Genomic DNA, 27,990 nt, shown 5'->3' on the forward strand with positions numbered 1-27,990 from the left:
ACACCTGGCAAATTTTTTGTATTTTTAGTAGAGAGGGGGTTTCATCATGTTGGCCAGGCTGGTCTTGAACTCCTGACCTCAAGTGATCTGCCTGTCTTAGCTTCCCAAAATGCTGGGATTACAGGCATGAGCCACCATGCCTAGCACATGACAGTACCTTCCTAACACGTGTTTGTATTTTTGTAACACAAGTTGATATTTTTCTAATGTTCATATATTTACATAGCCCTTTAAAACCAGGAGTTCCATGAATTTTCTATATCGCTGAAGAGAGTTGTTAAAATCTGATTCCATCACAAACTTCAGACCCCTTTAAAATCATTATCAGAAGCCAGCATAATTCCAGCTGTCCCCTGGCTAATCTGCAGCTCCTTATAACAAAAGTCTTCAGCCACACATTACTCTTCAACCACATTAAAGAAATGGAACAAAACTTCTTTCCACATTGTCTCAGTACAGTTGCTTTCTTTAAAAAAAAAGTATTCTATTTATTTAAAAAATTAAAAACATCTAACATTTTAAACTGTACAATAAATCCCAATTTCATTACAATTCATTAATCAAATCTCTGTTGAGTCCATTTTGTTTGCTGGAACTCCTCCAGGCACTCAGAGCACAGCCGTAAGCAAGATTATTCTAGCTCCTGTCTTCATAGCACTCTCAGCCTAACGGACATTGAGAAAAGAGTCACTCATGCCAGAGAACAGCTCCCAGGGAAATAAAAGCAAACTGACACTTTCCTAATGGCCCGCTACAACCTGAGCTGCTTTATCCTGGTGACAATTGTCACCAACACTTGTTCTGCCCTTGTCCCCATCTTCCCGAAGCGCTTCCAGGTTGTGAACGCTTGAGCTTGTCTTTCCGCCTCCATTTTACAGGGTCAGACTGTTGCCCGTATCAAAGGGAAATGAGAGAAAACACCAGCTGTCCAATCCTGCTGCTTATAACCAGCAACAGTAACCATTCTGATAGATAAAACGTTTAAACATTTGCCTACAATGAGTGATGTGCGGGCTTCCGTTTGTTTTTTTCTGTTTTGGTTTTTCAAACCATGCCATCATTTTGTGTTGTAACCAAAAGACACTGTGATCTGTGCCCACTTCATGAATATTTCTGAAAATGTTTACATTTGTCAACAATTCACTTGAATTCAGCGTTTCCCAAAGGCTGCTTTGTGAAACGCCGGGCAGATATATACCCTAGAGCTACAGAACATTCCTCGTCAAGCATGCTGGAAAATGCTGCCTATCAGAGACCACCCCACCCTGAAGAGATCACACAGCCCATGAGCATGTCCAGTTTCGCAGGAGAGACGCTTGCTTGGTTTTGCTAAATTCCCACATTTTCCATGCATATTTGGCCATAGACTTTTTTTGCGTAACATCTATGAGTAAGTTTCACACATGCCTTAGGGAGACTCAGCTTCCCATCACATAGTGAAGGACGACGCGTTGTCGTTATCTGCGGTCTCACTGGTCTGCCGAGAAATGTTTTCTGAGTACCTCCCGGCACAAGAGAAGCCCGAGGACTTGTACTTCCTTCTCACACACCACAGGTCCTTCATGATCTTCAGAAAGTAGTTTCTGAACTTCTGCCCAATAAAAGCATAGAGCACAGGGTTCAGGCAGCAGTGCAGGAAAGCCAGGACTTCTGTGACAGTTCTTGTATAGCCAAGTCGCTTTTCGTTCTGGCAGGATCGGTTCATATTACCCAAATTTGCAGCCGTCACAAGCAGGACCATGTTATGAGGAATCTGACAAGCCAGAAACACAAGCACCACGGCTATGATTACACGGATGGCTTTGTGCCTTTTAGAATTCTGAGCTTGCACCAAGGTTTTGACAATGAACATGTAACAAAATATCATGAACATCAAAGGGATAAAGAAACCGAAGAGTAGCTCAAGCCCCAACATCAGCAGCTTCCACCTGATGGGCTCCGAGACGGTCTGGTACTTGGGTTCACAGACATCGCTGCCTTGGATGTTGTATTTCTGGTTGAAGATAAAAGTTGAGCTGGAGATGATGACTGACACTCCCCACACAATAAGGCAGATGACTTTGCTGCGCAGCAGCGTTCTGTATCGGAGCCGGAATGACTTCGTGGCCTGTACAATGGCGATGTACCGGTCCATGCTAATGCAAGTCAGGAGCAGCATCCCGCAGTTAAAGTTGATGGCATAGATGCCTTTCATCAACTTGCACATCGCATTGCTGAAAACCCACGCACCGGTGGCGTGACTCACTGCCCAGAATGGGAGAGTAAGAACAAAGAGGATGTCTGCAATGGCCATGTTCAAGAGATAGACGTCTGTCATAGACCTGGCCTTCTTATAAAAAGCAAAAGTGATCACCACCAGAATATTCCCCAGGAGGCCAAAGACACAGATCAAGGAGTAGGCAATTGGTACAAATAGCCTGGCGAACTGCCTGACCTCCTTCAAGGAGCACAGTAACATTTCAGAATCAACTGAGTAATATGAAGTATTGACTGACACAAAATAATCTTCACTGGAGTCGAAAACGTCGCTGAAATTCATTGATTCCTGGAAAGGAAACAAAGACAGAGTTAGCGGCAGTGCAATGTTCAAGTAGCCACAAAGAACCCAAATTATACTCCTTGCCAAAAATAAAGATCTTACCCCGCTCATTGTGGGCAAAAAAATGCAGGCTGGATGTAGAAAAAGGAGGGTATGGTTCAGGCCCTTCAGCTCACAGGCAGTGGTAGCAGGAAAGTGGAAGTGATTCTAGGAAGGAAAGAAGGCAGAAGGCACTACAGTTAACACAGGTATCCCTGGAGAGCCAGACACTTACGTGACCAGCATTCCATCTCATATGAACAGAGTGCACAGCACACTATTTTACATACAAATATTTATTGAGGATAGGCATCAACAACCTCTTTCTGTAAAGGGCCAGAGAGTACATATTTTAGGCTTTGCAGGCCATTTGGTCTCTGTCACAGCTCCTCAAATCTGCCTTTGGAGCTTGAAAGCATCTACGATTACATAACTGAACTGGCCTCGCCGGGCTCGGTTGGCTAGAGGCTATAATTTGCCAACCCTTTATCTACAGTTTAAATAAGGTGCTCTCAGAAATCCACAAGTTTGATCTACACAAAAATCTTTATGCAAAATTTAAAAACATTCAACAAATAGAAGTGTGAATGTGCATAGAAAATGTATAATTCATAGTCCTGGGCTTTCAATCGTTCACAATATATGTCAGTGATGTTCACCCCAGTGGGCATCTGAGAATCTCCAGTAGAATTTAAAGTTTGACTATGAGTGCCGTTCTCAAGACACACTGAACAAGCTGCTCCAGCCTGGGAAGGTGCTGGAGAGGAATGCACCTGCTTCTCCACAGCCGCAGACCTTTCCAGTAGACATTCCAGGTCACAAGCATGAATCTGCTGTGGCAGAGGCATCCTAATTATCAGAAATCCAAGTGCCGGAGGAAAGGTGGAGGCTGGCACAGTTAGGAAAGGCTTCCTGGAGGAGGAGGCTCCAATCAGGGTCCTTGGAGAATGGCGAGGCTGGGGGCCAGTGATTGACAGAGAAGGGCCATGTCCTTCAGGTGACCAGCTCATCTCAGACCGAAGAGCAGTCCTGAGTCATGAGTCCTTTATGTCTGTGAAACAGCTGAGCAACTAGCCTGGCCGAATCAACTGGATTGTTAGGAAACAATGGAGTATACGATGTGCTGGGAACACCAACAGTGGCAGTGCGTGGGTCCATATGGAGGATGCCACATGCCGGCAATGCCAGCAGTGGCCGTGCGTGGGTCCATATGGAGGATGCCACATGCCGGCAATGCCAGCAGTGGCCGTGCGTGGGTCCATATGGAGTATGCCATGTGCCGGCAATGCCAGCAGTGGACGTGCATGGGTCCAGGTTGAAGAAGTTTAGCAGGAGACCAGGAAGAGCTGGAGCGGTTGTGGAGGGCCTGAGGACGAAGGGCTTTGAAATCCACCATTTGAAGCAAACTTAAAAAGAAAGAAAAACTCTTCGCTGTTCTCAGGCTCACTCCTGCTTTCCAGCATTGTCCCTCGTCCTGTTTATTAACACCCCCTGGACACCCCCCAGTAACATCCATGGCCTGAAATGCTCTGATATTAATGTTGGATGTGCTTCCCAGCCAATCGCCCATCTTCCTCCTCTTTTCCCTGCTCTCGCACCACGTGGGCCTGGCCACGCCAAGCGGGAGCAGCTAGGGAAGCACAGCCCAAGGTGCACAGGCGGAGAAGGTAGAACTCCCCTCCTCGCCCCCACACTGTACCGTATCAGTCCTCACTTACGAGTCCACATGGATACTGACCTTTTGGAGAGGAAGCCCATGTAACACGAAGTTCACCCTAAATTATTTTCCAAGCCTATTTCTTCCATAATTTTGATTCTCATTTCATTGTTTACTCCACCCCATTCCTTCCCTGGTGCCTGGAGTCACAACTCAGAGATCAATTCTTCACTGCCCCTCAGTCACTGCTTTGGACCTAAAAAGCTGGAGGAAGGCATGGAGTCACCTCTGCACTTTTGTAATCCCAACAGGTATACAGTTGAGTGCTTTAGAGTATGCAGAAGAAGCATAATATAGACCCCTGTGTTGCAAAAGCACGTGAAGCGATAATCATATCAATCCCAAGAAGCACAGCAATCAGAACACCACTGCTAAACTTCAGCTTCCAGCCACAGTGGATTAACAGAGACCAAAGGCACCCCGCTGCATTAAACAACCAGAAAAACCTGCAAAATGTAACAACAATGTTCAGACCTTGGCACTAGGCATCACGAGATTATGGCTCCTGGCAGGAGGAAACAAATACAGTGAGAAAAGGTACACGTTCTTTCTAAGCTGCAGAGCATGGCAGGGGTGGAGGGCATGGGAGGTGAAATATACAATATGCAAAATAAAATACACCAATTGGAGTTAGCATTTGGATGTTAAAACTATATATATATATATACACACACATATATCATATATAACGTATGTAATAGTATCAACAATTATATATATAATTGTATCATAAAATGTAAAATAGTTATGGATAGATCTAACAAAATTTATGAGAGATTCATATGCTAAAAACTACAAAACATTGTTGGGAGAAATTGAATAAGACCTAAATTAATGGAGAAATTTATCATGTTCAATTTTCAATGACTCATTTCATGTTCAAATTTATCAATGATTCAGTTTCAAGATATCATTTCTCCCCAAATCGATCTGTAGATACAACATAAACTAAATCAAAATTATGGTAGGGTTTTTTTTTTTTTAAGAAATTGACAGGCCAGTTCCAAAATTTATATAGGAATTCAAGGAAATTAAAATAGTGAAAACAATATTTTGAAAAAGATAAAAAAATTGGAGGACTCACACTACCCAATCTCAAAGCTGACAAGGAAGCTACACTAAGTGTGACAGTGTTGGATTTCTGAAAGGACAGATACATAAATCGGTGGAACAGAACAGAGTCCAGACATAGACCCACATATAGATGGCAGACTGATTTTTAACTTAGGTGCCAAGGTAACTCCATGGGAAAATAACAGTCTTCAATAACTGGCCCTGGAATGACATGAACAAAAAGTTGATCCTTACTGCTTATCTCACACCATTCGCAAAAGGTAACTCAAGTGAGTTATAAATCTAAATGTGAGCGCTAAAGCATAAAACATCTAGAAGGAAAAACGGGAGAAAATCTTTGTGACCCTGGAAAAAGAAATTTCTTATATAAATTGCAGACAGAATGAACTGTGAAAACATTGATAAATTGTACTTGAGTGTACAAAATGTAAAGTTCCTGCTGTTTGAAAGACACTCAAGAAAATGAAAAATATATATATTGAATACAAAAAAGTATTTTAAAACTTATGTCTGATAATAAGTTATATCCAGAATATACAAATAATTTTTACAACTCCCTATCAAAAACATAAACAAGTCAATAAGAAACAGGGGGAAATGTGAACAGGCAATTCACCAAAGAAAATACATGGATAGCAAATACACACAAAAAAAAGACGCTCAATGCCATTAATCATAAGGAAAATGCAAATTAAAACCACAATGAAGGCTGGGCGCAGTGGCTCAGGCCTGTAATCCCAGCAATTTGGGAGGCCGAGGTAGAGGGACCACTTAAGTCCAGGAGTTCGAGACCAGTCTGGCCAACATGGTGAAACCCCATCTTTACTAAAAATACAAAAATTAGCCAGGTGTGATGGCATGCACCTGTAATCCCAGCTACTCAGGAGGCTGAGGCAGGAGAATCACTTGAACCCAGGAGGCGGAGGTTGCAGTGAGCTGAGATCACACCACTGCAGTCCAGCCTGGGTGACAGAGAGAGACTCCGTCTGAAACACACACACAGAGAGAGAGAGAGAGAGAGAGAGATCCCATTTCACACCTACTGGAAGGACTGCGATTAAACAGGGGGCAGGAAGCTGGGAGAGGACATGGTGCATCTGGGGCTCTCACATTTTGTTGGTGGGACTGCAAGATCACACAGCCACTCCAAGGAGACAGTGGGGTCCTTTCTTGCACAGCTGAACATGCATCCACCATAGGAACCTGCAACCAACTCCTACATGTCTACCCAAGAGACATGGGAGGATTAACACTGGAACATTCCCAGCAGGTTTATTCTTAACCATCCCAAACTGAAAAAGACCCAAATGTCTGTCAACTGGTGAGCAGATAACCAAGTTGAAGTGTATCCATACAATAGAATATACTACTCAACCATGAAAAGGAATGGGGGACTAACGCATGCTCCAATGGGGGTGACTCAAAACCTTCGCTTGGTAACAAATCCAGACAGAAGAGACCATGCACTGCATCATTCCATCCCTAAAATTTCTAGAAAAGATAAAATAACAGTGGCAGGAATGAAATCAGGGATTGTCATCGGGACGGGAAGAAGGGATTGGGTGGGGTTGGGCAGCACAAGGGGCTTTTGTGGGGGCAGAAATGTCCTCTGTCCTAATTGTGGGGGTGGCACATGGCTGTGTGCCCTTGTCAAGACATGTTGAATTGTACCCTTCAATCGGTGACATTTATTGCATATAAATTAGCCTCAATAAAGTTAATTTCAAAATACCTGCATACTCTTCCATGCAAATGTGTTGGAACAGACAGTGCCATAAACAGTCAAAGCAAGGATCTGCTGCTGAGCACTGAGGGCTTATGGGAGGTTCTGGGGCAAGAAGAGCTTTTGGGGACTCCCTAAGGACTGAGGTGAGGATGGTGGGAAGGAGTGAGCAGTGTGGGTGGAAGGCAGGGGCTTGGGGACAGCAGGGGAGACCTGGAGAACAAGGGAGCAGGGGCTGTGGGAAGCAGCCGCTGGAGGGTTGTACAGATGCCAGGCCAAGGTGGGGTCAGCGGCACAGGTTCCCAGGTGAGTGGGGCTGGGACGGGACAGGAGGGAGTGACCTCCCCATCACGTGGAGGCTGAGTTGATGATGATGGGAAGGGCAGCAGGGGCAAAAAGAGAGGGACGACCCAGCACGCCATGCACTCAATACTCAACGGGGCCCCCATTTAAGGTAAATATTTGTTTAACTGCACCGTGACACACAGTATTTTCTGAATTTAAGTTTAACTCTGTTCAACAAATGTTTATGAACTGTCTACTGAGGAGAGGCATTGAAGTACAGAGATGAATCAAACACATACTTGAGCTTCAAAAGGTTGCCAGGTAAACAAATAATTACAAAACAGTACCATGCTAGAGTAGAAAGCCAGCATTGGGAAGCCTGTGTGATGGATCCCTGTCAGCAGAAGGAGTCGAGACGGGGCCCAGAGAGAGGGGATCCAGAGGGATAGGGGTCCCAGAAGGAGGGGTCCCAAAGGGAGGGGGTCCAGAGGGAAGGGGAGTCCTAGAGGGAGAGGTCCTAGAGGGAGAGAGTCAGAGGGAGGGTGGTCCCAGAGAGAGGAGTCCCGGAGGCCGGGGGACCCGGAGGGAGGGGTCCCTGAGAGAAGGAGGCCCGGAGGGAGGGGTCCCTGAGAGAAGGAGGCCTGGAGGGAGGGGTCCCTGAGAGAAGGAGGCCCGGAGGGAGGGGTCCCTGAGAGAAGGAGGCCCGGAGGGAGCCAGATACACAGACCACAAGGCAGGAAGCTCCCGGCAGAGATATGAGAGGCTGGCCTACTCCGTCCTGTTCATAAGACACTACTTTAATTTCCTTTCATTTATTCTCATGTCAGAATAAGTCAATGAACCAAAATTTATAAATTCCATATCTCTTAGGATGGTGTTATGCACCTGTTAGGTATAAACAATGTACAATTCTAGATAATGACAAATTTAATGTTACTGTGGTTAAGAATCAGGATTCTCAATGAAAAAGACGGTTGTCAAGTTTACTTGTATGCCAGCCACAGTCATTGGAAATGATTCGGCCTGTGCCTGCCCCAACCCACCGTTTTCACAGGAAAAACTGTGTGAATTGTTTTAAGGAAATTGTGTTGGTGACAGATCGGCATGGGTGTCACCTCAACATGTAAAGAATCCTGTTCACAACTTGCTCCGTCGTCTCAAATCTCGGGCAGCAGTCACCAGCAGCTTGGAGAAACAGGCTGCAAATTTCCTATTAAGGAAATTTTGATGGTGAAGACAGTAAGACATTTTTTTAGTAGATATTTATGTTCCTTCTTTAATGAACTGACAACAAGATACCCTGTTATCTACCAGTGGCAGATGAGAGATGCAGGGAAATGTGCTAAGTCCTGGTGAACCAGTGAACCCACCCTTGCAAAGCAGCCAGCTGCAGCACATCTCATGCTGTCTCTTTGGGGTTCAGCACTTCCTGTCTCACACGTGCTCCCCATGATGACCATTCTCACCAGATCTCACTGTGATGTCATTAAATCACATGTAAAATACATTCAGCTCAACTGATTCTTAAAGTGTAATTTTCTTGTCTTTGGAATTTAGATATTTCCCAAACAAGTGGGCAGAGAAATACTTCTAGGCTTCTGTAGGACATACTGTTCTTTGCAGGAGGAGTGTCAGGGACTCTAAGGAAAAGTCATCTAATGACACACTTTAGAAATGTCATTTGACTCAATTTGTTTTTGCAGTTGAGAGGCTTCTTTTCCAATATTCAGCTGCCTCAAGTAAAATGTCGATTATTGCTGTCCCAGTAACTCATTGGCACCCCCCATCTGAAGGTTAGCCTCTCACAGGACTTGTGAATCCTTTCGGGCCCCTGGGGTACCCTGCAGGGCAGGTACACTACAGCATGACACCAAATGAGAGACTCATCATGTCACATCCCCTGAGTGTCTCCTTCACCAGGAAGGTATGCCTCGTTGGCTGAGCTTTATCACATCTTCTGAAAACAAGAGAAAGCAGATTTCTTGACTCCTGTTTTGCACCTCTCTACTCTTTTTAAAAAAAAAAAAAAAAAAATCATTTCAAAGATATTCAGAGAATGTTGCAGTGAAGTTGTCTGACTCCAGTGAATGGTGCCTATGAAGTCCAGGAGCACAGAGCTGGAGCAAGGAAGCTCAAAACCCATTTGCAGAGAGAAAGAAGACGAATGCCTCCGACTGAGGTAAAATGCTGGGTGTTGTTGGTTCCCAGCAGGGTGCTGAGGGCATTCTAAGCCAGTGCAGGAGCGTCTGGTTTGGAAGTGGTGAGCCCTTGGGGGTCCGCGTGGGTTTGGTGATACTCAGTCTTCTCACACTGATTTCCAAGCCGTGGTGGTCACAGTCACTAAACTGCAGATCAGGGAGGTATTACAGACATTGAACACTTACGATAAAATCTGAAACTTATAAGCAATCAAGAAGAGGAACCATGATCCAGGTGCAAGTACAATTAGGTGGCATGCTAGGTGTCTGGACAATCGGCTCTGTGATACCACTTTGCTGGCAGGCGGGCACAAGGCCCTACTGACATTGCACTGATCTCAGCCTTCAGCTGAGTCCTGCCCATTGCTTCTATTGATGAGAGAAGCAAAAAGAGAGGAGGCAAGTTCATTAGGTCTAAAAACGTCAAGAAGCCTAAAAAGATAATTAATATATTGGATGACAGAATCAACATACAAATATTCTGGACAGAATCAAGCAATGGGTAAATCTAATGTGGTAAAATTCAGTAGGGAAAATAGAAGCTTCTCCACTTAGATTTACATAAGCAGGCTGGGTGCGTTGGCTCACACCTGTAATCCCAGCACTTTGGGAGGCCAAGGCAGGCGGATCACTTGAGGTCAGGAGTTTGAGACCAGCATGGCCAACATGGTGAAACCCTGTCTCTACCAAAAATATAAAAAAATAGCTAGGTGTGGTGGTGCACGCCTGTAATCCCAGCTACTAAGGAGGCTGAAGCAAGAGAATCACTTGAACCCGGGAGACGGAGTTGCAGAGAGCTGAGATCGTGCCACTGCACTCCAGCCTGGGCGACAGAGCTAGACTCCTTATCAGAAATAAAAAATAAAAATACAAAAATAAATAAGCAACTACACAGATATAAAATGAAAATGCAGCAGCAGCAAAAGTCTTAAGAATTTTATTTGCTAGTAAGCTCACCAAGAGATTGGTGAATCAGTACTGTGTGGCCACAGACATGCAGCCAGCCGGAAAGCCAGCCAGCTCTGCTTATCTCTGGATACTCTCCTCCCTGGTCACTAAGGCTTTCCCACCCAATAATAGATACAGAGTGCGGAGGCTCCTAACACAGGGGACAGCACTTGTCGGCAGAATCATGGCCCCATGTCACACTTGTGGTTAGCAGAATCCTGGCCCCATGCCCAGGCCCTGACGCAGGCACCAGAACCTGTACATGTGTTGCCTTACACAGCAAAAGGGACTTTGCATGCGATGAAGCTAAAGATCTAAGGGCCTGGAGGTAGGCAGAGATCATGCTGGATTATCTCGTTGGACCCACTGCAATCATGAGTCCCTAGAGGTGAAGAGTCCTTCTCCCCGGAGATGGGAGAAGAAAAGATTCAGAGGTGAGAGTTGCAGACAGAAGAGGGGACCACAAGCTGAGCCGTGTGGTTGCCCCGAGAAGCTAAAAAGGCCCTCTGCTGACAGCCAAGAGTGAATATGAGGATCTCAGTCCTACAGTCACAAAGCACTGAACTCTGCCCATGATTGGATTGGGCGAGGACCAGATCTCCTTGTAAACATGCAAATAGTATTTACTAGGGGAAAGAAGCCTGGGAGCCCCTATCTAAAAGTGCAGAATAGCTGGACACAGTGGCTCGCACCTGTAATCCCAGAACGTTGGGAGGCTGAGGTGGGTGGATCACTTGAGGCCAGGAGTTCGAGAACAGCTCAGCCAACATGGGATGCATCTCTCTGCCTAGTGTTTTTGTTATTGAATCATTAGTAAAGTTTGACATTAGGTAAGATCTATAGATCCTATGGATGTCTGCTTCAAAGGTTCAAATCCTTGCATTAACACAATCTCTGTGTTATTCTAATGCACACTTCAATTTAGGAACTGTTGTTTCTTGGGGAATTCAAGCATCCAGCATCTAAAAGTGAGTTCCAAGAGATGCTCTGGGTAGAAAGAAGGGAGGGAGACAGACGGGGTGGGAAATGATTTCTCTGTGACTGGTATATTAAGACATAAATAAGATGCTAACTACATCCTTCCCTGGTTTATTCCTATTAGAGCTTGTTTATCAATGGTCCTTCAGAGCCCTGCTGGAATAACTCAGTATTTCCCAAACATTCTCACTCACAGAACCTTTTCAGTTCCTGTTCTTTGGAAACACTTTGGGAAATTTTTGAGGCCAGGAGTTCCAAGCTGCAGTGTGCGATTATCATGTCTGTGAATGGCCAGGGTACTCCAGCCTGGGCAACACAGCAAGACCTCATCTCTTTAAAAAAAGGTAGTTTATTTATATGATGATATAAATCATATAATCTGACTATATAATCTATATTATCACATAGGTATGATTATATAAACCATATAATCAATAAGTTGACTGTATTAGTCTGTTCTGACGCTGCTAATAAAGACATACTTGAGACTGAGTAATTTATAAAGGAAAGAGGTTTAATTGACTCACAGTTCAGCATGGCTGGGAAGGCCTCAGGAAACTGACAATCACATCAGAAGGGGAAGCAAACACATCCTTCTTCACATGATGGCAGGAAGGAGAAGAATGAGCCCAGCAAAGGGGGAAGCCCCCTGTGAAACCATCAGATCTCATGAGAACTCACTCACTATCACGAGAACAGGATACCACCCGGTGATTCAATTATCTCCACCTGGTCGCTCCCATGACACGTGGGGATTATGGGAACTGCAATTCAAGATGAGATGGATGGGGACACAGCCAAAGCATAACACTGACCTAGAGGACTCTTCATTCATTCATCCAAAGACAGGTCTGAGCAGCTCCTAGGGGCCAATCCCTGTTCGAGGCAACAACAGAGGGAAACGAGAAGATGGCTACATGCACCCACCACCTGACTGCAGCAGCTCACAGGCCCCCCAGGGCTGGCATCACCTGACCCAGGGAATGTGGCAAAGGGTGCCACCAAGGCAAACACAGGAGGAATCGTTAGACAGTGTGCTGGTCCCCACAGCAGCCTCTGAGTTGAAGTGCCTCCATTCCCCTAGCAATTGCATGAAACAAAATCGTGCAGGCCTCACATCTGATTGATTCTCTTCTCATTGTGGACATATGTTAGACTTAGAAATAAACTTGTCTTAAAAGATATTTTTAATGGCTTTTTCTCCCCTTACTTAGAGGCAAATAATGATAAGCTATACTTTAATAGGTATTTTGTATTTTAGGCTTGAAATCATATAAATAAACCACGTTTTTTCAGAGATGGAGTCTTGCTATGTTGCCCAGGCTATAGTGCAGTGACCATTCACAGGCACGATAATGCACACTGCAGCCTCAAACTCCTGGCCTCTAGCTATCCTACCACCTCAGCCTCTAGAGTAGCCGAGACGACAAACCACCACCCTGCTCATTTAAATGAAATGCAAATGTACTAACATCTCATGAAGATTAAATATATGCACATGGTAAGTAATAACTTAGCCTCTGAATTTCAATTTTAACGCTTCAAAGATCTTGTTATCACACATTTTTAAAAGTGTTACTTTAAGAAAAACTTAATTCCAGAATAATATTTCTAACATAGCATTTAAAAAGGTTACTTCAATTTTTATTGCAATAAAGTAATGTGGCTTTCTAGTACAATTTTTATTATGTATAATATGCAAGAGAGTATCTCAGAAAGCAATTGTTAATTTATTAATTCATTTAGAAATGAAAAGAATACCTAATTATACGTTCTGCTAAAAAGCAGAACCCGTGGAAAGAGGGAGGGGCCGCCCCCACTATAGGATTTAAGGCTGTGTTCAGTTCTCCAAACACAGCCACACTCATCTCCCCCTGGCCTTCCACGGTGCCTCTACCTTTTATGTTTTTGGACTTTGAGGGCATTGGGAGAGCTCTAATCACAGGCAAATGGCCCCAGAAGAGGTGGGTAGCCGCAGCCACACTCTCAGGGAGACCAGTACTGGGGCTGGCTCTGTGGTGGTAGCAAAGAGAGAGGGCCAGTGAGAGCTGTAGGGGGGCGCTCCCCAACAGGAGCAGAGGTTGGGGGAACCAAGCAACAGACCGACTGCCATTGTTCATCCCTTTGGCCAACGACAGACTGTGCCCAAGAAAATTCAGTATGGGGAAAACGTTAGTAATAGTTATCAAAATATTACTGGTAATAAAAACTGTATTAACTTATAATTTAAAAACATTTAATAACTAGCTTAATAATGTGCTAAAATTAAGTTGTCTGGCAGTTTTAAATTTGTGCTTACTTTCTTTTTTTTTTTTTTTTTTTTTTTTTTTTTGAGACGGAGTCTCGCTCTGTCGCCCAGGCTGGAGTGCAGTGGCCGGATCTCAGCTCACTGCAAGCTCCGCCTCCTGGGTTTACCGCCATTCTCCTGCCTCAGCCTCCGAGTAGCTGGGACTACAGGCGCCCGCCACCTCGCCCGGCTAGTTTTTTGTATTTTTAGTAGAGACGGGGTTTCACAGTGTTAGCCAGGATGGTCTCGATCTCCTGACCTCGTGATCCGCCCGCCTCGGCCTCCCAAAGTGCTGGGATTACAGGCTTGAGCCACCGCGCCCGGCCTGTGCTTACTTTCATAAAGAGTATTGGCCCTGCAAAACAAGGAGCAAGAACTAAATAAGAGTATGTGTGTATGTGTGCATATGTGTGTGTGTATGTGTGTGTGTATGTGTATATGCATGTGTGCATTTGTGCAGTGTGCATATGCCTGCATATATACATGTGTTTACATCATGTATGCATATATGCATGTGTGTATATAGATGTGTGCATGTGTGTATACAGGTGTATGTGTGTGTTTGCATGTGTGTGCATGGGCGTATATTGGTGCCTACATGTATACATACATGTGTGTATACATGCATGTGTGTGCAGTATGTGTATAACTCTGTGTGTGAACATATGGATGTGAGTGTATGTATATATGCACGCATCTGTGTATGTGTGTGTTTGTGTGTGTGTGTGCATATGCTGTAAATTAAGTTTTAGTTACCTGCTGGGCATTAAAATCACTGGTTTACAGCTGTTTATCGCTTTTAACCTCACAAAACCCTTTAAGGTAGACATCATACCCATTTTACAGATAGTGAGCCTGTAGCTTCTCTAGGACTGTGAGTACTGGTGAGACTTTCATTATTGTCTCTTACTCGCCGTTCTAATTCACTTTGCCACCAGCAGGTCTTAGTGAAATGCCACAGAATCCCCACAAGATCTTAAATAATGTATTTATTTTAAAACATCTTATTGATATCAGAGTTTCACAAACTATAATGGTAGGTGTTCAATACATGTATGTTCTCTAAGTTTATCTGAATCACGGGCACACCACATTTTATACTTTTTTAGATAAGCACCAGTGGAGCTGAAACTCTAGACTGGCTTGCTTCTGCTTTTGAATGAGGGTGGCTAAGCAGGAGACCAGGAGGTTTGATTTTTTTTTGTTTTCCCCCGGTAATTTGTTTATTAAGCTTCTGTGGGTTTTTTTTTTTTTTTCAGTTCCTTTTATTTATTTGGAAGTTTGCTTTTATGTTTTCTGTTTCATTTGTAGAAATTACATCTTTAAGCATTTAAAGAATAGCTTTAGTTATGGCCTTGCATTTTTGTTTTTCTTTGTAACACTGATCTCTATTATATCTATGCCTTGCTGCTAAGTGGACTTTGGAGCTGATCTCCAGCTGGAGTGCAGTGGTGTGATCTCGGCCCACTGCAACCTCCGCCTCCCAAGTTCCAGTGATTCTCCTGCCTCAGCCTCCCAAGTAGCTGGGATTACAGGCACACGCCACAATGTCTGGCTAATTTTTGTATTTTTAGTAGAGACGGGGTTTCACCATGTTGGCCAGGCTGTTCTCGAACTCCTGACCTCAGGTGATCCACCCAGCTCGGCCTCCCAAAGTGCTGGGATTACAGGTGTGAGCCACTGCACCTAGCCTGGCTCCTTTTAATGTCACTGTGTATTATTTTCTGGTCATAAGATACTGGCTTCATAATCACAGTGGCAATGGCAGCCCTCATGAGAGCTTTGCAACTGAGACTTGTTGAAATTTCCACCTTTTCAGTTTCTCTTAACCACCCTCACAAACTCCTTCCTGCTCGATCTTAGGCTGCCTTGGATGCCCACTCATCAGCCTTCATTGCATAAATGACTTACTGCCTCCAAAATATTTCTTAGCTTAATTTTTTTGTTTTCCAAAATCTTTTAGTGTATTAGATCAAGTAAAGAATCACATTCCTCTCCAGACTAATGCCCTGAGGATATCTCCTGTATGAGGAGCAAGTACCCAGATCATCACCCAAGCTCCTGTGCAGGGAGCGAGTATGAAATCCCTTACTATCCACTTAGAGGAAAAGTGGGCTTCCTAAAACCGCAAAGTCAATGCTTTCAGGAAAGGAGGTCTGCACCATTAAGCATAAACACGGCCAATATGCCAGCATTCTGGAAGATTAATGGGTAAAACAGTCCCATTCCTATCAGACTAGGGGATCAAAGAAGTTACATTTTTGAAAGAAAAGTTTCGGGGGCCTTGGCATGCTCACCTCACGCAGTACTCTGATCCACTCCCTTCAGCCTCACTCCGAGCCCCACAATCTGATGACTCCAGGTCCCCAATGTGATGACCATCTGTCAGTAAGATGCAGCTTCTAGCGTTCATTAAGAAAAAAGCTGTGAGCTACTAGAATTGCCCAAAAGCAAGTTCTGGATTGCCACTTCCTATTGAAAAGTAACGCCTATTTGCCCAAATGCGAATGGTTAACCATGTATATCCTGTAGGGTATTGAGTAATCGTAGGATCCCTGAAATCAAAGTCCAACCCATGGTAAAGTGGTAAGAAAGAGGGAGGCGTTGTAGCTCCCCAGAGGAAGACAGCCTTTGTGTGCTTTTCAATTTGCAGCAATGAGTTTGTACCCAAACTTTCATACTCCTTTACCCGATTATCTCCTGGACGCAAGGAGTGTCTGCAAGCCGACTGGGAAGATTCGGGAATGTTTGGAAGAGGCCGTGTGAGTTAAAGAGCTGGGTCGGGAGCACTTTTGTTTGGAGTCAGTCAGTCCTGGCTCCACCTCGAAAGCTGTGCAGCCACAGAAGGGCCACTGAGCCCCGGCAAGCCTCGGTTTCCTCTTTTAGAAGAAAGACCGTGACAGCTCTAACCTCAGAAGGTTCCAAGAAATAGCCAGGCCCATCCACGGAAGCCCAGGAACAGCGCCTGGAGGAGAGGTGGTTCTCCATGCATATCAGCTATTATTACCGGATACTTTGAGACCAACAGATGAGCCCCTCAATCAAAAGCGGGACACCTAATCTTCATGTGGCACAGAGACATAATCTCTGGGTGACAATGGGGGTCACTGCCCCGTCATTAGACATATCAAGAAAAACAGCTGACGACAAGTCACTCAGAAATTTATTTTTAGATGCAAGTGATTAAAACAATAGAAAAGAACCCACGAATCATAAGGTTATTTACACCTGGGTTGTTGTGAACCACATCTCAGGAAATAACAAAAGTTTGACAGACTAGAGGTTCATGATCAATTCGCAGCCAGGCTGATGGACTCACACTTTCTCCACCTCCCAGTGCACTGTGCCTCCCCACCCCAGGCTGCCCACGAGGCCCCATTGCCTGCTGCCCAGATCTGCTCTGTCTTGACCACACCTTATCCAGGTCTCTCCTTTCTGCAGAGCCCTGAGCTCCACGTCCCCAAGCCTGAGCGAACCTGAGAAGCTGGAGTGCACCCCTTGTCATCTCTCCGGAGAGCCAGCTGGACACAGCAGGACCTGCGTTCTGCTCATCCCCACTGGCCATTTTCCTGGGCTTGTACAGGGTCTCCTCCAAAGACCCTGCTGGCCCCGGTGGCTCCTCCTTACTGGATAAAAGAAGGGCCTTTTCTATTTGAAGCACCTGCAGACCCATGGTCATGGGGTCCTCTTGCTTCCATCATCCCTTTCCCTGACTTACAACAATCCTTCCAAACAAAGCCTCTCCTGACTAAGTCCTGGCTGTTTTCCTCTAACAGAGCTCACAACTTCCTTCACCCTGGGTGACCTGTCCCTCCTCCATCTGAGAGGAGCCCAGGAGCGCTGCGCCCCAGTAGTTCACCCCAACCCAAAACCTGCTGATTATTGGATGGGGAACAAAGCAAGACCCTCCCCTCTGATCTTCCAACCCCTCCCCTGCTACCTCAGCTCCATCCCCTTCTCCTCACTTCCAGCATCTCCCCTGAGGCTTCTGCTTCCTGCAGAAGGGCTGCCCGTAGGAGAAAGAAACAGGCTGCCAGGGAACACACCCCCACTGTGTTCTCAGGTGCCCTCTAACACTGCCCTTGGATGGTCTTGCTTAGTGTGAAGGTAAGAAAGTAAGCCCTTTTATAGATGATTAGCCCTGGCAATGCCTGCCTGGAAAGAAAAGAAAGAAAATGAAAAACAGATTGGACTTTGCAGGAGACCAAAAATGAACATTAGTTCAGCAGAAATGTAACGTGTTGAACAAAACTGCGTTGTGTGGCCACACAGAGGGTGAGGGACCCAGGAGGCCCAATGACACCCCCTTCCTTGCAGAGCAGAGAGATTCACGGCCACTGTGGGGGCCCCTTCAGTTAGACTGCACAGAGGCAGGGATCTGGAGGTCTCTAAGAGCGGCCTCCTCCCTGCGACACCCTCCCTGCCCCAGAAAGGAAGGCAGTGGATGGAGATTGGGACCCTGCTGCTGACTGGCTCCCAGTCTGGACCAGTTGCCTTTTCTTTGAGAGCTGAGGCAAATGCACCACGTGTCACTGACCTCTGCAATGCTTCTCATGTCCTTTACCCATATTCCTTCTGTAGTTCTGAGTCAAATCCAAATTATATGTCACCCTGAGAAAGCTGAGACCCATTTGGTTTTTATCTCTCTAAAAATATCCCCATATTAAAGATCCTCTTAGATCTCACTCTTATTGAACCTTCCTCAAGTTTAAAATCACACTGTTCATTTGCATAGACACTGTGAGGCACATGAAAGGCGAGGAATGTGGTTTACAGTCACATGTTTCATAACGATAATTTTCCAGGCAGAAAATTCCACAGCAACGTCAAAAGTTCATTCCGAACAAAAGCCAGGGACAGTTTGGTAAATTCAGATAATAGTCATAAGGAGTTGCTTTAAAACTCACATTGAGGCATTTCTAGGAAAGCCATCTGCCTCTGGCTACAACCCTACAGAGGACACTGTGTATGGTTCAGAATGGGTCACCATGATCATTTCTCCTTGTGATTGCCTTTAATTCACAAACAGGCCCTGCACACACTGGAGGCCACAGCACACACACTGGAGGCCATGGCACACCACGTTGTGGACATTGGTCATCTGGGTGTCAGTCATCTTTTGAAATTATCAGCAAAGTTGAAAAGACAGTAAATGCTTTGTTAACCCCTAAAGTAACACTCTGTACAGACTTTGAGGAAGTCAATGTGGTGAGCTGGTCGGGAATTCTTGCTGAGATACCAGGCAACAGCAGTGTCCCACGTGCCAGCCACATGGGGGAGCCCCCCAGCCCAATCGAGCCTTCGGATGACATGGCTCCCACTCATTCTCTGATGGTACCTACAGTGGGGGCCCCAACTGAGAAGCACTCAGCCGAGCCCGGTTGACCCCCAGAGCCACGAGACATTGTAAATAAATCACTGTTAAAACCACCATGACTCAAGGTGGTGGCTAAGTAACAATAGATAAGCGGGGCAGCTTTCTACTCTCATTGTGTGCACAAAACTTCTGAAGTAATGAACATGTTTTTAAAAAAACAAAACAAATTAAAATAAAAGCCTCATTTGTTTGTTTTTAAAAACCCTCCCCAGGAAAGACTAGAGTGAGCACAGGTGCTGGGAGTGGAGGGACAGGAAGAAGAAATCTACAACGGTGACAGCGGGCAGGCGGCCACAGGCTCACACACATTGCAAAAACATAGACCACCGAGCCCAGCAGTGCTTGGATCTGTGTTATATGGTTTGGATTTATATATTTTTCTCAACAATAAAGTAAAAAAAGGCTACTTAACAAATTATGTCAGCAAATTCTCTAGTAGGGACAAAAACACATTTTATAGGAGGAAGTACAAGCTGTGCTGACACCTTGAATTTTGGAGTTTACAAAGACGTCAAATGGTGTATCCTTCAATGCTCACTGCATATGCTAATACATTTGAGCCTGGGGAGACACTCTGTGTTATTCTACCCCATAAAGTAGCTGACCTGAAAATTACTCTCCCAAATAGCCAGGAGAACACCTGTTATAAATTATTTTTCAGATACAAATCATTTTTTCACATAATTACTGCGTGTAGCACACAAGGTACAGAAATAGTTAAAAGTGTGCCATTTACTTCCCACCTTTCAGGAGTTCATGTTGTTGGAAAGTTGAGGCCTAAATACATGACAATACAAGCAACATGTGATGCACAGAGAGTCTGTGTGTGATGGATCCGTGAAGAAATGCCACTGGGAGAGTCCAGTTCACAGGAGGGAGCACACAGGAGCCCCTTCAGCTCCAGCCTCCTGGACTTCAGGCTCTTTGTGAAGAGCTGGGACTCAACCAGGAAGGTGACTCGGATCTGACCAGGTAGGCAGGGGGAGGAAGGCAATTCCAGGACAAACAGCATGAGCCTGGGTGGGGAGGCAGAAAGGCACCAAGCTGGAGAGCAGTGAGGACAGGTGGGGGCACCAGCCCTCAGTGGGGAGCCGGGGAGCGTGACTGTAGGGCCAGAATGCTGGCAACAATGCAAAGACACAGATGTCTGTGGGCCGTAGAGGGACGGGGAGCAAGTTTACAGTAGGGAGAAGAGCAGGGCACAGGGCAGGTTCACCCTCCTCCTGGCGGCAGCCCTGCCCGACATCACAGAGCAGGGAAGGGAGCCGGGACCACGGGCGTCCAACACGTGGGGCTGACCCTCGCCATTTCACCTGTTCGGTTTCATTAATCCTCCCTACAGGCCCAGGGGCCCTGAGCTTGTCATAGTCCTCCCTGAGTGACAGATGAGAAAACTGAAACTCGGAGGAAAAACACAGCTTCTTCAAGTTCATACACCAATAAGTTGAGCAGCCAATCTCAAAGCCATGTCATCTGATCCGAAAGTTCATACCTTTCTGGGATACATGTGAAGAGAAAATGATTTGGGTAGATGTTTTGAAAATATCAGTAAGGAACAAGCAGAAGGGGAATCAAAATGATGCCAAATTTTACATCGGGACAGATATGTGGAAATCAAACTGAAAACTTACTTTTTGTTTACTAATTTATTTCTACACAGAAGAACAGTTACAGAAACTGGTCTAAGAGGGAAGAAAACGGATGTCATTTGAAGTACCTGGAATGTGAAGAGATTGATGTCTCGTATAACTGAAAATTCTTGGAGATTCTTGACATGACTTTAGATTCATGTCAAGAATCGAAAGTCACTTTTCAGGTTAACCTCTAGATGTCTGTCTCCTAATCAATGCATAAGGATTTTAGATTTGTAAATGATTCATGCGAAGATCAAGGACAAAGTTCAAGCTTCACACAGCATTAGGTGCACAGTGACAGCTTTGTGACGATGACGATTGTGGTGGTGGTGGAGATGGGGGTGGAAGTTACCACTACTGTGTCATAAAGATGGGCTTAGCAAGAGATGCAGGGACAGTCTCGCATGGAGAGGTTGTAATGAAACTCAGAGATGCAGATGCAACCGCTGGGAAGTGGGGCTCATGTTTACAAAGCAGAAGGACAGATTGAAGTTGGAAAAGAGACACTTCAGAAGCGGCCAGAGGATTGGTCCTAAAATATCAGTACAGTGTCTTTAAGAAAAAAAAAAAAAAAAAACCCTGCAGAGTGAAGAATTTGAGGACTGAAAACTGACCTGTGTGTTTCATCACTACTGTTCTCAGTGCTCTTTGAGACAAAATCTCTTTAAGAATGTCCGAGTGAAAGCTTAACTAGAGGGTTTAAGAAGGAAGAATACATTGAAGGAATAGAGACCACAGGGGTGGAAAATGTTTAAGGACTGACAGGGAGACTCAAAAAAGAGAACAGAGGTATGGTGAGGAGCAAACACAGGTGAAACGTTATTTCGTTAACTGTGAAAACAAGCAGGTAACGCCTTCCATTTCCCTCAACCCAGATCTCTCCAACACTCTTCTGATGAAAGATGCAGCTGTGGTAGGCAGAGATGCAGAGGCAGTGGTGGGCAGGGATGCAGAGACTGTGGTGGGGAGGAATGTGGGGACGGTGGTGGGGAGGGATGCAGAGACTGGTGAGGAGGGATGCGGGGACTGTGGTGGGCAGAAATGCAGGGACTGTGGTACGGAGGGATGTAGGGACTGTGGTGGGGAGGGATGTGGGGATGGTGGTAGGGAGGGATGCACAGACTGGTGGGGAGGGATGCGGGGACTGTGGTGGGGAGGGATGCGGAGACGGTGGTGGGGAGGGATGTGGGGACTGTGGTGGGGAGGGATGCAGGGACTGTGGTGGGTAGAAATTCAGGGACTGTGTTAGGGAGGGATGCAGAGACTGTGGTGGGGAGAGATCCAGGGACTGTGGCGAAGAGGGATGCGGGGACTGTGATGGGAGGGATGCAGGGCCTGTGGTGGGCAGGGATAAAGAGGTTGTGGTGGGAGAGGGGATAAAGAGGCTGTGGTGGTCGGAGATGCAGCAGTATTCTCGGACACTTTCCATCTGAGCACCCAGAGCTCTGGTTTTCTAAGAAGGTTTTGTGCTCAGCCCTCAAGAACAGCGCAGAAGTGGACAGGAATCAGTGACAGATGATGGACAGCCCTCCGGCGACAGGAGGACAACAGGAGTCATCCTCCACCCACCACGGGAGGGTAGGGAACCCTCACCCATGGGACGGGTCAGCATCTCCTGCAGCATTATCCTCCTAGCTCTTCCTGTTGGACTCCCAGGATTAGGGGGCCAACCCTCCCAGTTTTCCAGAGGCTTCCCGGAGAGTAGAAACGTCTGTGCTAAAATCAGGACAGTGCTGCCACAGCAGGAAGGCCAACTGCTCTGGGGCTAATAGAAGTGCAGGCATCCAGGATTGGGAGGCGGTCGCCCTTCTCTTCTGCAATGGCTAGGGTACCCCTGGGTGCCTCTCTGCTAGCGGGTGGCATAGGCGGGAAGCCCGGACACCTGAGAAAGCAAGAGACTCAGTGGAAATGAGGGGCGGCATGGAGCGGGAGACCGCAGGAGCGGCTGCCGTTGGTGTGTGCAGGGTGCCTGCAGGGAGAAATAGCAGCTCTACTCTCAGTTGAAGCAAAAGAAAAACTCTGGCCAAAAGCCATGCAGGTGGGAGGAGGTGGCTTGGGCTGGGAGGAGGGAGGACACATTTCCCCGCACGGATCTGCTGCGCTGTGGGCTGAGACGAGGCCTCAGAGAAAGGCCCAGCTGCCTCTTGTGCCAAAGGAAAGGGTGTCAAGCCAGAAAGGTCAATTTGATCTAAAACAGAAAGCGTCCGGGGTGCTGGAGAGACAGAATTCCCAAGAGGGAGCGAGGACGGGCAGGCCCCTTGAAAGACTCCAGAGGCTCTGGAGAGTTCAGGAAGGAGAGGGCGGCATAAGAAAGCGCTCCGTCCTGCTCCAGGACAACCTCGGGAATGTTCTCCAGAGACAGAGCGAGGAGTTTAGCTTTGTCTCTCATGATCTCTTCTGGCAGTGCGACCCTGGAGCTTTTCAAGAAAGGAGACACAACAACAACGCCCATCCACGCCTGCTGCTGTGCTCCCTCCTGGTGCAGCTACGGCTTCAGAAATGAATTCCACCTAACCAGTACTCATTCGCTTTATAATGCCTGAGGATCTTTGAACTAGGAGGACAATGGGGAGCTCTTCAGAGCACCCCCCTTGAAAAATTTTCTTTGAGGTCTCAAATTTAAACTTCCAACCCTGACCATGACATTCTAGATACAGCCTCAGTTTTGCAAAATTTTAGCAATAAAAGTGAGAAACTGACACAAGTATGAGAAGAGACATGAAAATCATAATGGTGTTTGTATAAAGAGGTAGAAATATAAGAAAGGTAATAATTACAAATTTCTCTTTGTGCTTTCATTTAATAACAAAATAAGTTGGTTGTATACCGAATTTCTAAGGAATGCAAAAGGACTAATTACAGTGACTATTATGGATATCACTGATTTTCACTGCTGGAAAAATAACACCTTCTAGATGTTTCCAGATACACTATCGTCTGAGTGCTGCCGTAGTCACAATTTCTTTCTGTGTTAGTTTCCAGAACAGTGTACAATACTATTTTGCTTCAAGTGAGATATAGAAAATGGGGGAAAGACACTAGGTTTTTGGACGAGGCGCCCTGCTTAAACACCAGGAATGTGGAAAAAGACTTATTGTTGAACTAACAAGACTTTATGATTAGTGAAATAGCTCTCAGCAGCTCTAAAACCGACTTCCAGCAGAATCAGGTTTCCTCTGACTTACTTAAAAATCTCGCAATCGTATTCCACAAAGTTTTGTTCGACTGCCAGAAAGGACAGGTCCACTCACAGAATGAGGACCACAGAAAGCCTCCTTTGCCATTCTGCAATATCTAGAGCGTGCCGGGCACTGGGGGCTGGCTGGCGCACTCTCTGACCCGCCAGCCAACTTCGGGGTGGACCAGTGAGACCCCCACCCAGCGTCTGAGGAGTGGGCAGCACAGCCCCCGTTAGCCCGCCGCTGTCTTGGCGATGTATGTGGGAGGAGACAGATTCTTTACAGAACCTGAAAAGACTCATTCTGACAAAAAGATCAAAGGAAAATGACTGATTTTATTACATAGTCATTTAATTACACTCACAAGGCTGATTTTTCGATTTACTAAAACATCTGTTTGTGTACCAGAAAGAAATCTGAAAGCCACATTCTTTTTAAGTTGGGGACCTCCTATCGAATGATCTTGCTGTTGGATAATCACACACATTAATGTATCTAAAGCCTCCTCCCTTGGATCTGTGAAGACATTCTCGCCTCAGGTCCTCACTGGACACAAATCTAAGGGCCGGGGCCTCCCCTGGGATTCACAGCGCTGCTCAGTGACCCAGATTCGGAGTGCTAATTTCCATTACTGTCTGCCGGGAACAGCCCCACTGACTTATAAACTGCTACAGAAATGAAAAAAGGTGACGTGTGCACAGTGACATCAGAGCCACAGGCTGGTTACAGCCGCTGTCACAGCGAGCCTCCGCCAGGGAGCTCTGCACAGAGAAGAGGGCCCTGCTCATCTCCATGCCAGGGTTTGAAATTTAGGCCACTCAATGGCAGTAACCCCACTGAAATGTGAAGTGATGCCTCTGGACTGGGGTTTTCTATGCCTAGAGGAAGGATTTCCAAGTGCACTGTGCTAATGAATTGCTTCTCCTTGGGGTTCAAATGCAGGTTCTGACTGGGTAGACCAGGGCTGGGTCCTGCAGTCCTGTGATCATGAACTCCTCTTGAGGTCTAGCACTGCTCAGAAGACCACCTCCCTCAGGACCAGGAGGGAGCTAGATCTTCTCAGCTAAGTCACGTGATTTATAACCCGTCAAACCTCCATCTCCACCAGCCCCTAGGATCTCAGGCAGCTGGTGTGGCAGGAGGTGGGGACGGCACAGGGAGGATGATGTCTTCATAACGTGAGCCTAATCAAGGGAAGGTGAGGAGGAAGAGACAGAAGCTGCCAGAGAGACCTCCCACACCCAGCTCTTGGTCTCTGGCGCGGGCTGCCGAAGGCCCTGCTTTGCATCTTTTTTTTTTGTAGATGGAGTCTCGCTCTGTCGCCCGGACTGGAGTGCAGTGGCCGGATCTCAGCTCACTGCAAGCCCTGCCTCCCGGGTTCACGCCATTCTCCTGCCTCAGCCTCCCGAGTAGCTGGGACTACAGGCGCCTGCCACCACGCCCAGCTAGTTTTTTGTATTTTTAGTAGAGACGGGGTTTCACCATGTTAGCAAGGATGGTCTCAATCTCCTGACCTCATGATCCGCCTGCCTCGGCCTCCCAAAGTGCTGGGATTACAGGCGTGAGCCACCGCGCCCGGCCCCTGCTTTGCATCTTGATCCTGTCTGCTGCAATGCGGTTGTCAGAGCCCAGAGCTGCGTCTGTCACGGTTGTGTGATCTGGCCCCTACCCGGGTCATGGCTGGCCAGTCCACCCCACCCCGCCCTGACAACTTCTGCTCATAAGATCTCCTGTCTATTTTATCCTGGAACCTCTTCCTTGCCCTGCCCTTTCTCCTTTCTTTGTTCCATTTTCCCTTTCTTCATCTATCAATCTTCTCATTCTACCCCCCAAAATAGGAGCACTTTTAAAAGTAAAGAGGAATGCATGTCTTACCTAGATGCTCCGTCCTCTCTGACAGTCAACTGAATGCTGAAGGATGCACTGGCTGTTTACTGTATTTTACTCAGTAACACAGCAATGTCCAACCAACATTTTGGTCTTGGGGAAGCCTATTCCGAATTAACTTTCAACTGATCATTTTAAACATTTAAAACTTGGGACCTGATGGGTGAAAATATTGCTAAGACATATGATGAGATTTCTGGCTGTCTCCAGGGGAGCTGGGCATTGTCCAACCCTGCCTGGGCCCCATTCGTGGAGCCGCTGGGGACGTGTGCTTTCTCATCTGCGGCAGCACACCAAGTTCCATGCTGAGATCCTTCCAATACTTGGAACTACAGTATCGGCTTCCACATTAAATGGGTTCATGTGAGGTCTACTGAGTTGCCCTCTCTGTGTTTTGGGGTTCTTCCAGCCCACCTCTTGACTGCACCTGGCCATCTGCCATTCCTCATCACTTCCAGCATGCCTGACTCCAGCAGGTGACATTCCCCCTGAATGTGCTGCTTCCAATAAGCTCCGGGCTGGGAAAGCAAACAGTCCCCCTTATCAGAACTGCGCCTAAAATAGGAGCCAGTGTATGTGAATGTGCACCTGAGGGTCTCCCCTGGGAGAAAAGCACACCAGGTTTGGGTACAGGCTTTGTGGTATCTATTTTGGGGCAGAGTCTCTTTGGGTTCATTTCCTCTTTCTCAGGCTGCCTTAGAGGTTGATCTTATGAGATAGGAGAGCTCCAGGTAAGTCAGGCCTTAGAGGTTTCAGATGTTTAATTAGGGAAGACATAATGCAAAATTAAAGCAAGTGCCTCTGAGATGGTCATACAAATGGAATCGCAATATTGTTAAATGACATAAATACATTCACCCACAACACAGTGAAACTGATTGTCATTCGTTTATCACTTTCACTTGGGAGACAATGGTATCACTAGAACTCCTTCTGATGCATTGCAGCATCAAGTATTCTCTTGAAGCAGACCCATCCATGTATCCAGGGACACACGTTCCAGACACATCTGTGCATTCCATGGAGCTGGCTCTGGGCTTGTCTGTGTCCCCCCCACCTCACCCCTACCCCACCTTCGTCAGCACGCTGTGGCTCTTTCCTCCTTCCTGGCCTGTCCTCCTCACCTGTGACGCTGCCTGCTGCCCTTGTTCATCCCAACCTCCCTGCACACAGCCAGCCCCTCCACCAAGCCTCGTTCATGTTAGATCCACCAGCACCCCCTGTTCTGCAGCAGCCACAGCCCCCAGGGTGAGCTCAAAACCTAAGTTTGGGAGGCATGTTCCATTTTGGTTTGTGGGATCTGCATTTCTTCCTTATAGTTATGGTTCATAGAGATGACTGCTCTTTCAAAGGTGATTGTGGTCTATTAGATCATTTCCAATGTCTCTATACTTCTTTCTCTAGTGCTAGTCAAAAGTGACTTGCAGATGGTATGGAATGTCTTTGTGAGATAGAAAGAACACAGACTAGGATCAGAAAAATCTGCCTCCCAACCCTCCACAGCCATCTTCTGGCTGTGTGACTTTACCTCCCTAACTCTTTAAAATAGCCCAACACCTACCTGCCAGGATTGTCTTCAGAATTACATAAAATAACACGTACCGAAGTCTCTAGAATAGAGCATGTCACATAATAGACTCAACAAAGGTTAGCATCTCTTCTTTCTTTTTGGCATGACTAAAGTAGCCTAAATAAATAAATATTCACAATGCATGACTTGGTAACATAAACTTTTGTAATACTCTATTACCTCCAAAGCATAAAACAATTATTGAGACAAAAGAAATACAGTATTTTCTAAATTTCAAGACAAAAATAAAAAACTTACCAATAAAGAAGAAGCTGTCTGTTCCACAAACCAGCAGCCACAGTTTTTTCTCTTAAATGTCAGACTTTGAAAAGGTTGAGATTTCTGTTCACCAGCGTATACATGCGGGCCCTCTCTTACTGATGACCACAGAGTCCTGGGGACCTTCCTGTGCTCCCAGTCCAGCTCTCCTCTCCAGCCGCACTGCTGCCTCCTTCACCCATACACTGGGTGGTGTGCTGGGCTGCCCTCCTCACCACAAGTTTTATTCCTCAGCACACACTTCAGATCATAGAAAGAAGACAAATAAGGTGGAGG

The 27,990-nt window shown here is 46.2% G+C and overlaps 1 protein-coding gene across 2 annotated transcripts; it reads right to left on the minus strand.

Annotated features, from left to right (window-relative positions):
• Positions 1 to 36: 36 nt before the first annotated feature.
• Positions 37 to 27,958, minus strand: CCR6 (C-C motif chemokine receptor 6). Of its 2 annotated transcripts, XM_033234233.1 has the most exons (4): positions 27,694 to 27,958; positions 16,086 to 16,170; positions 2,642 to 2,746; positions 37 to 2,545 (listed from the first exon to the last, which is right to left on the minus strand). In XM_033234233.1, exons 3-4 carry the CDS (start codon positions 2,648 to 2,650, stop codon positions 1,430 to 1,432), a joined length of 1,125 nt encoding a protein of 374 aa, XP_033090124.1. In that variant the 5' UTR covers positions 2,651 to 2,746; positions 16,086 to 16,170; positions 27,694 to 27,958; the 3' UTR covers positions 37 to 1,429. The 2 variants fall into 2 exon arrangements, with proteins under 2 accessions (XP_033090124.1, XP_033090122.1); XM_033234231.1 differs by lacking the exon at positions 16,086 to 16,170.
• Between the last annotated feature and the right edge of the window lie 32 nt (positions 27,959 to 27,990).

The sequence above is a fragment of the Trachypithecus francoisi genome, unplaced genomic scaffold, assembly GCF_009764315.1.
Source record: "Trachypithecus francoisi isolate TF-2019V2 unplaced genomic scaffold, Tfra_2.0 Lachesis_group15, whole genome shotgun sequence".
NCBI lineage: Eukaryota > Metazoa > Chordata > Mammalia > Primates > Cercopithecidae > Trachypithecus > Trachypithecus francoisi.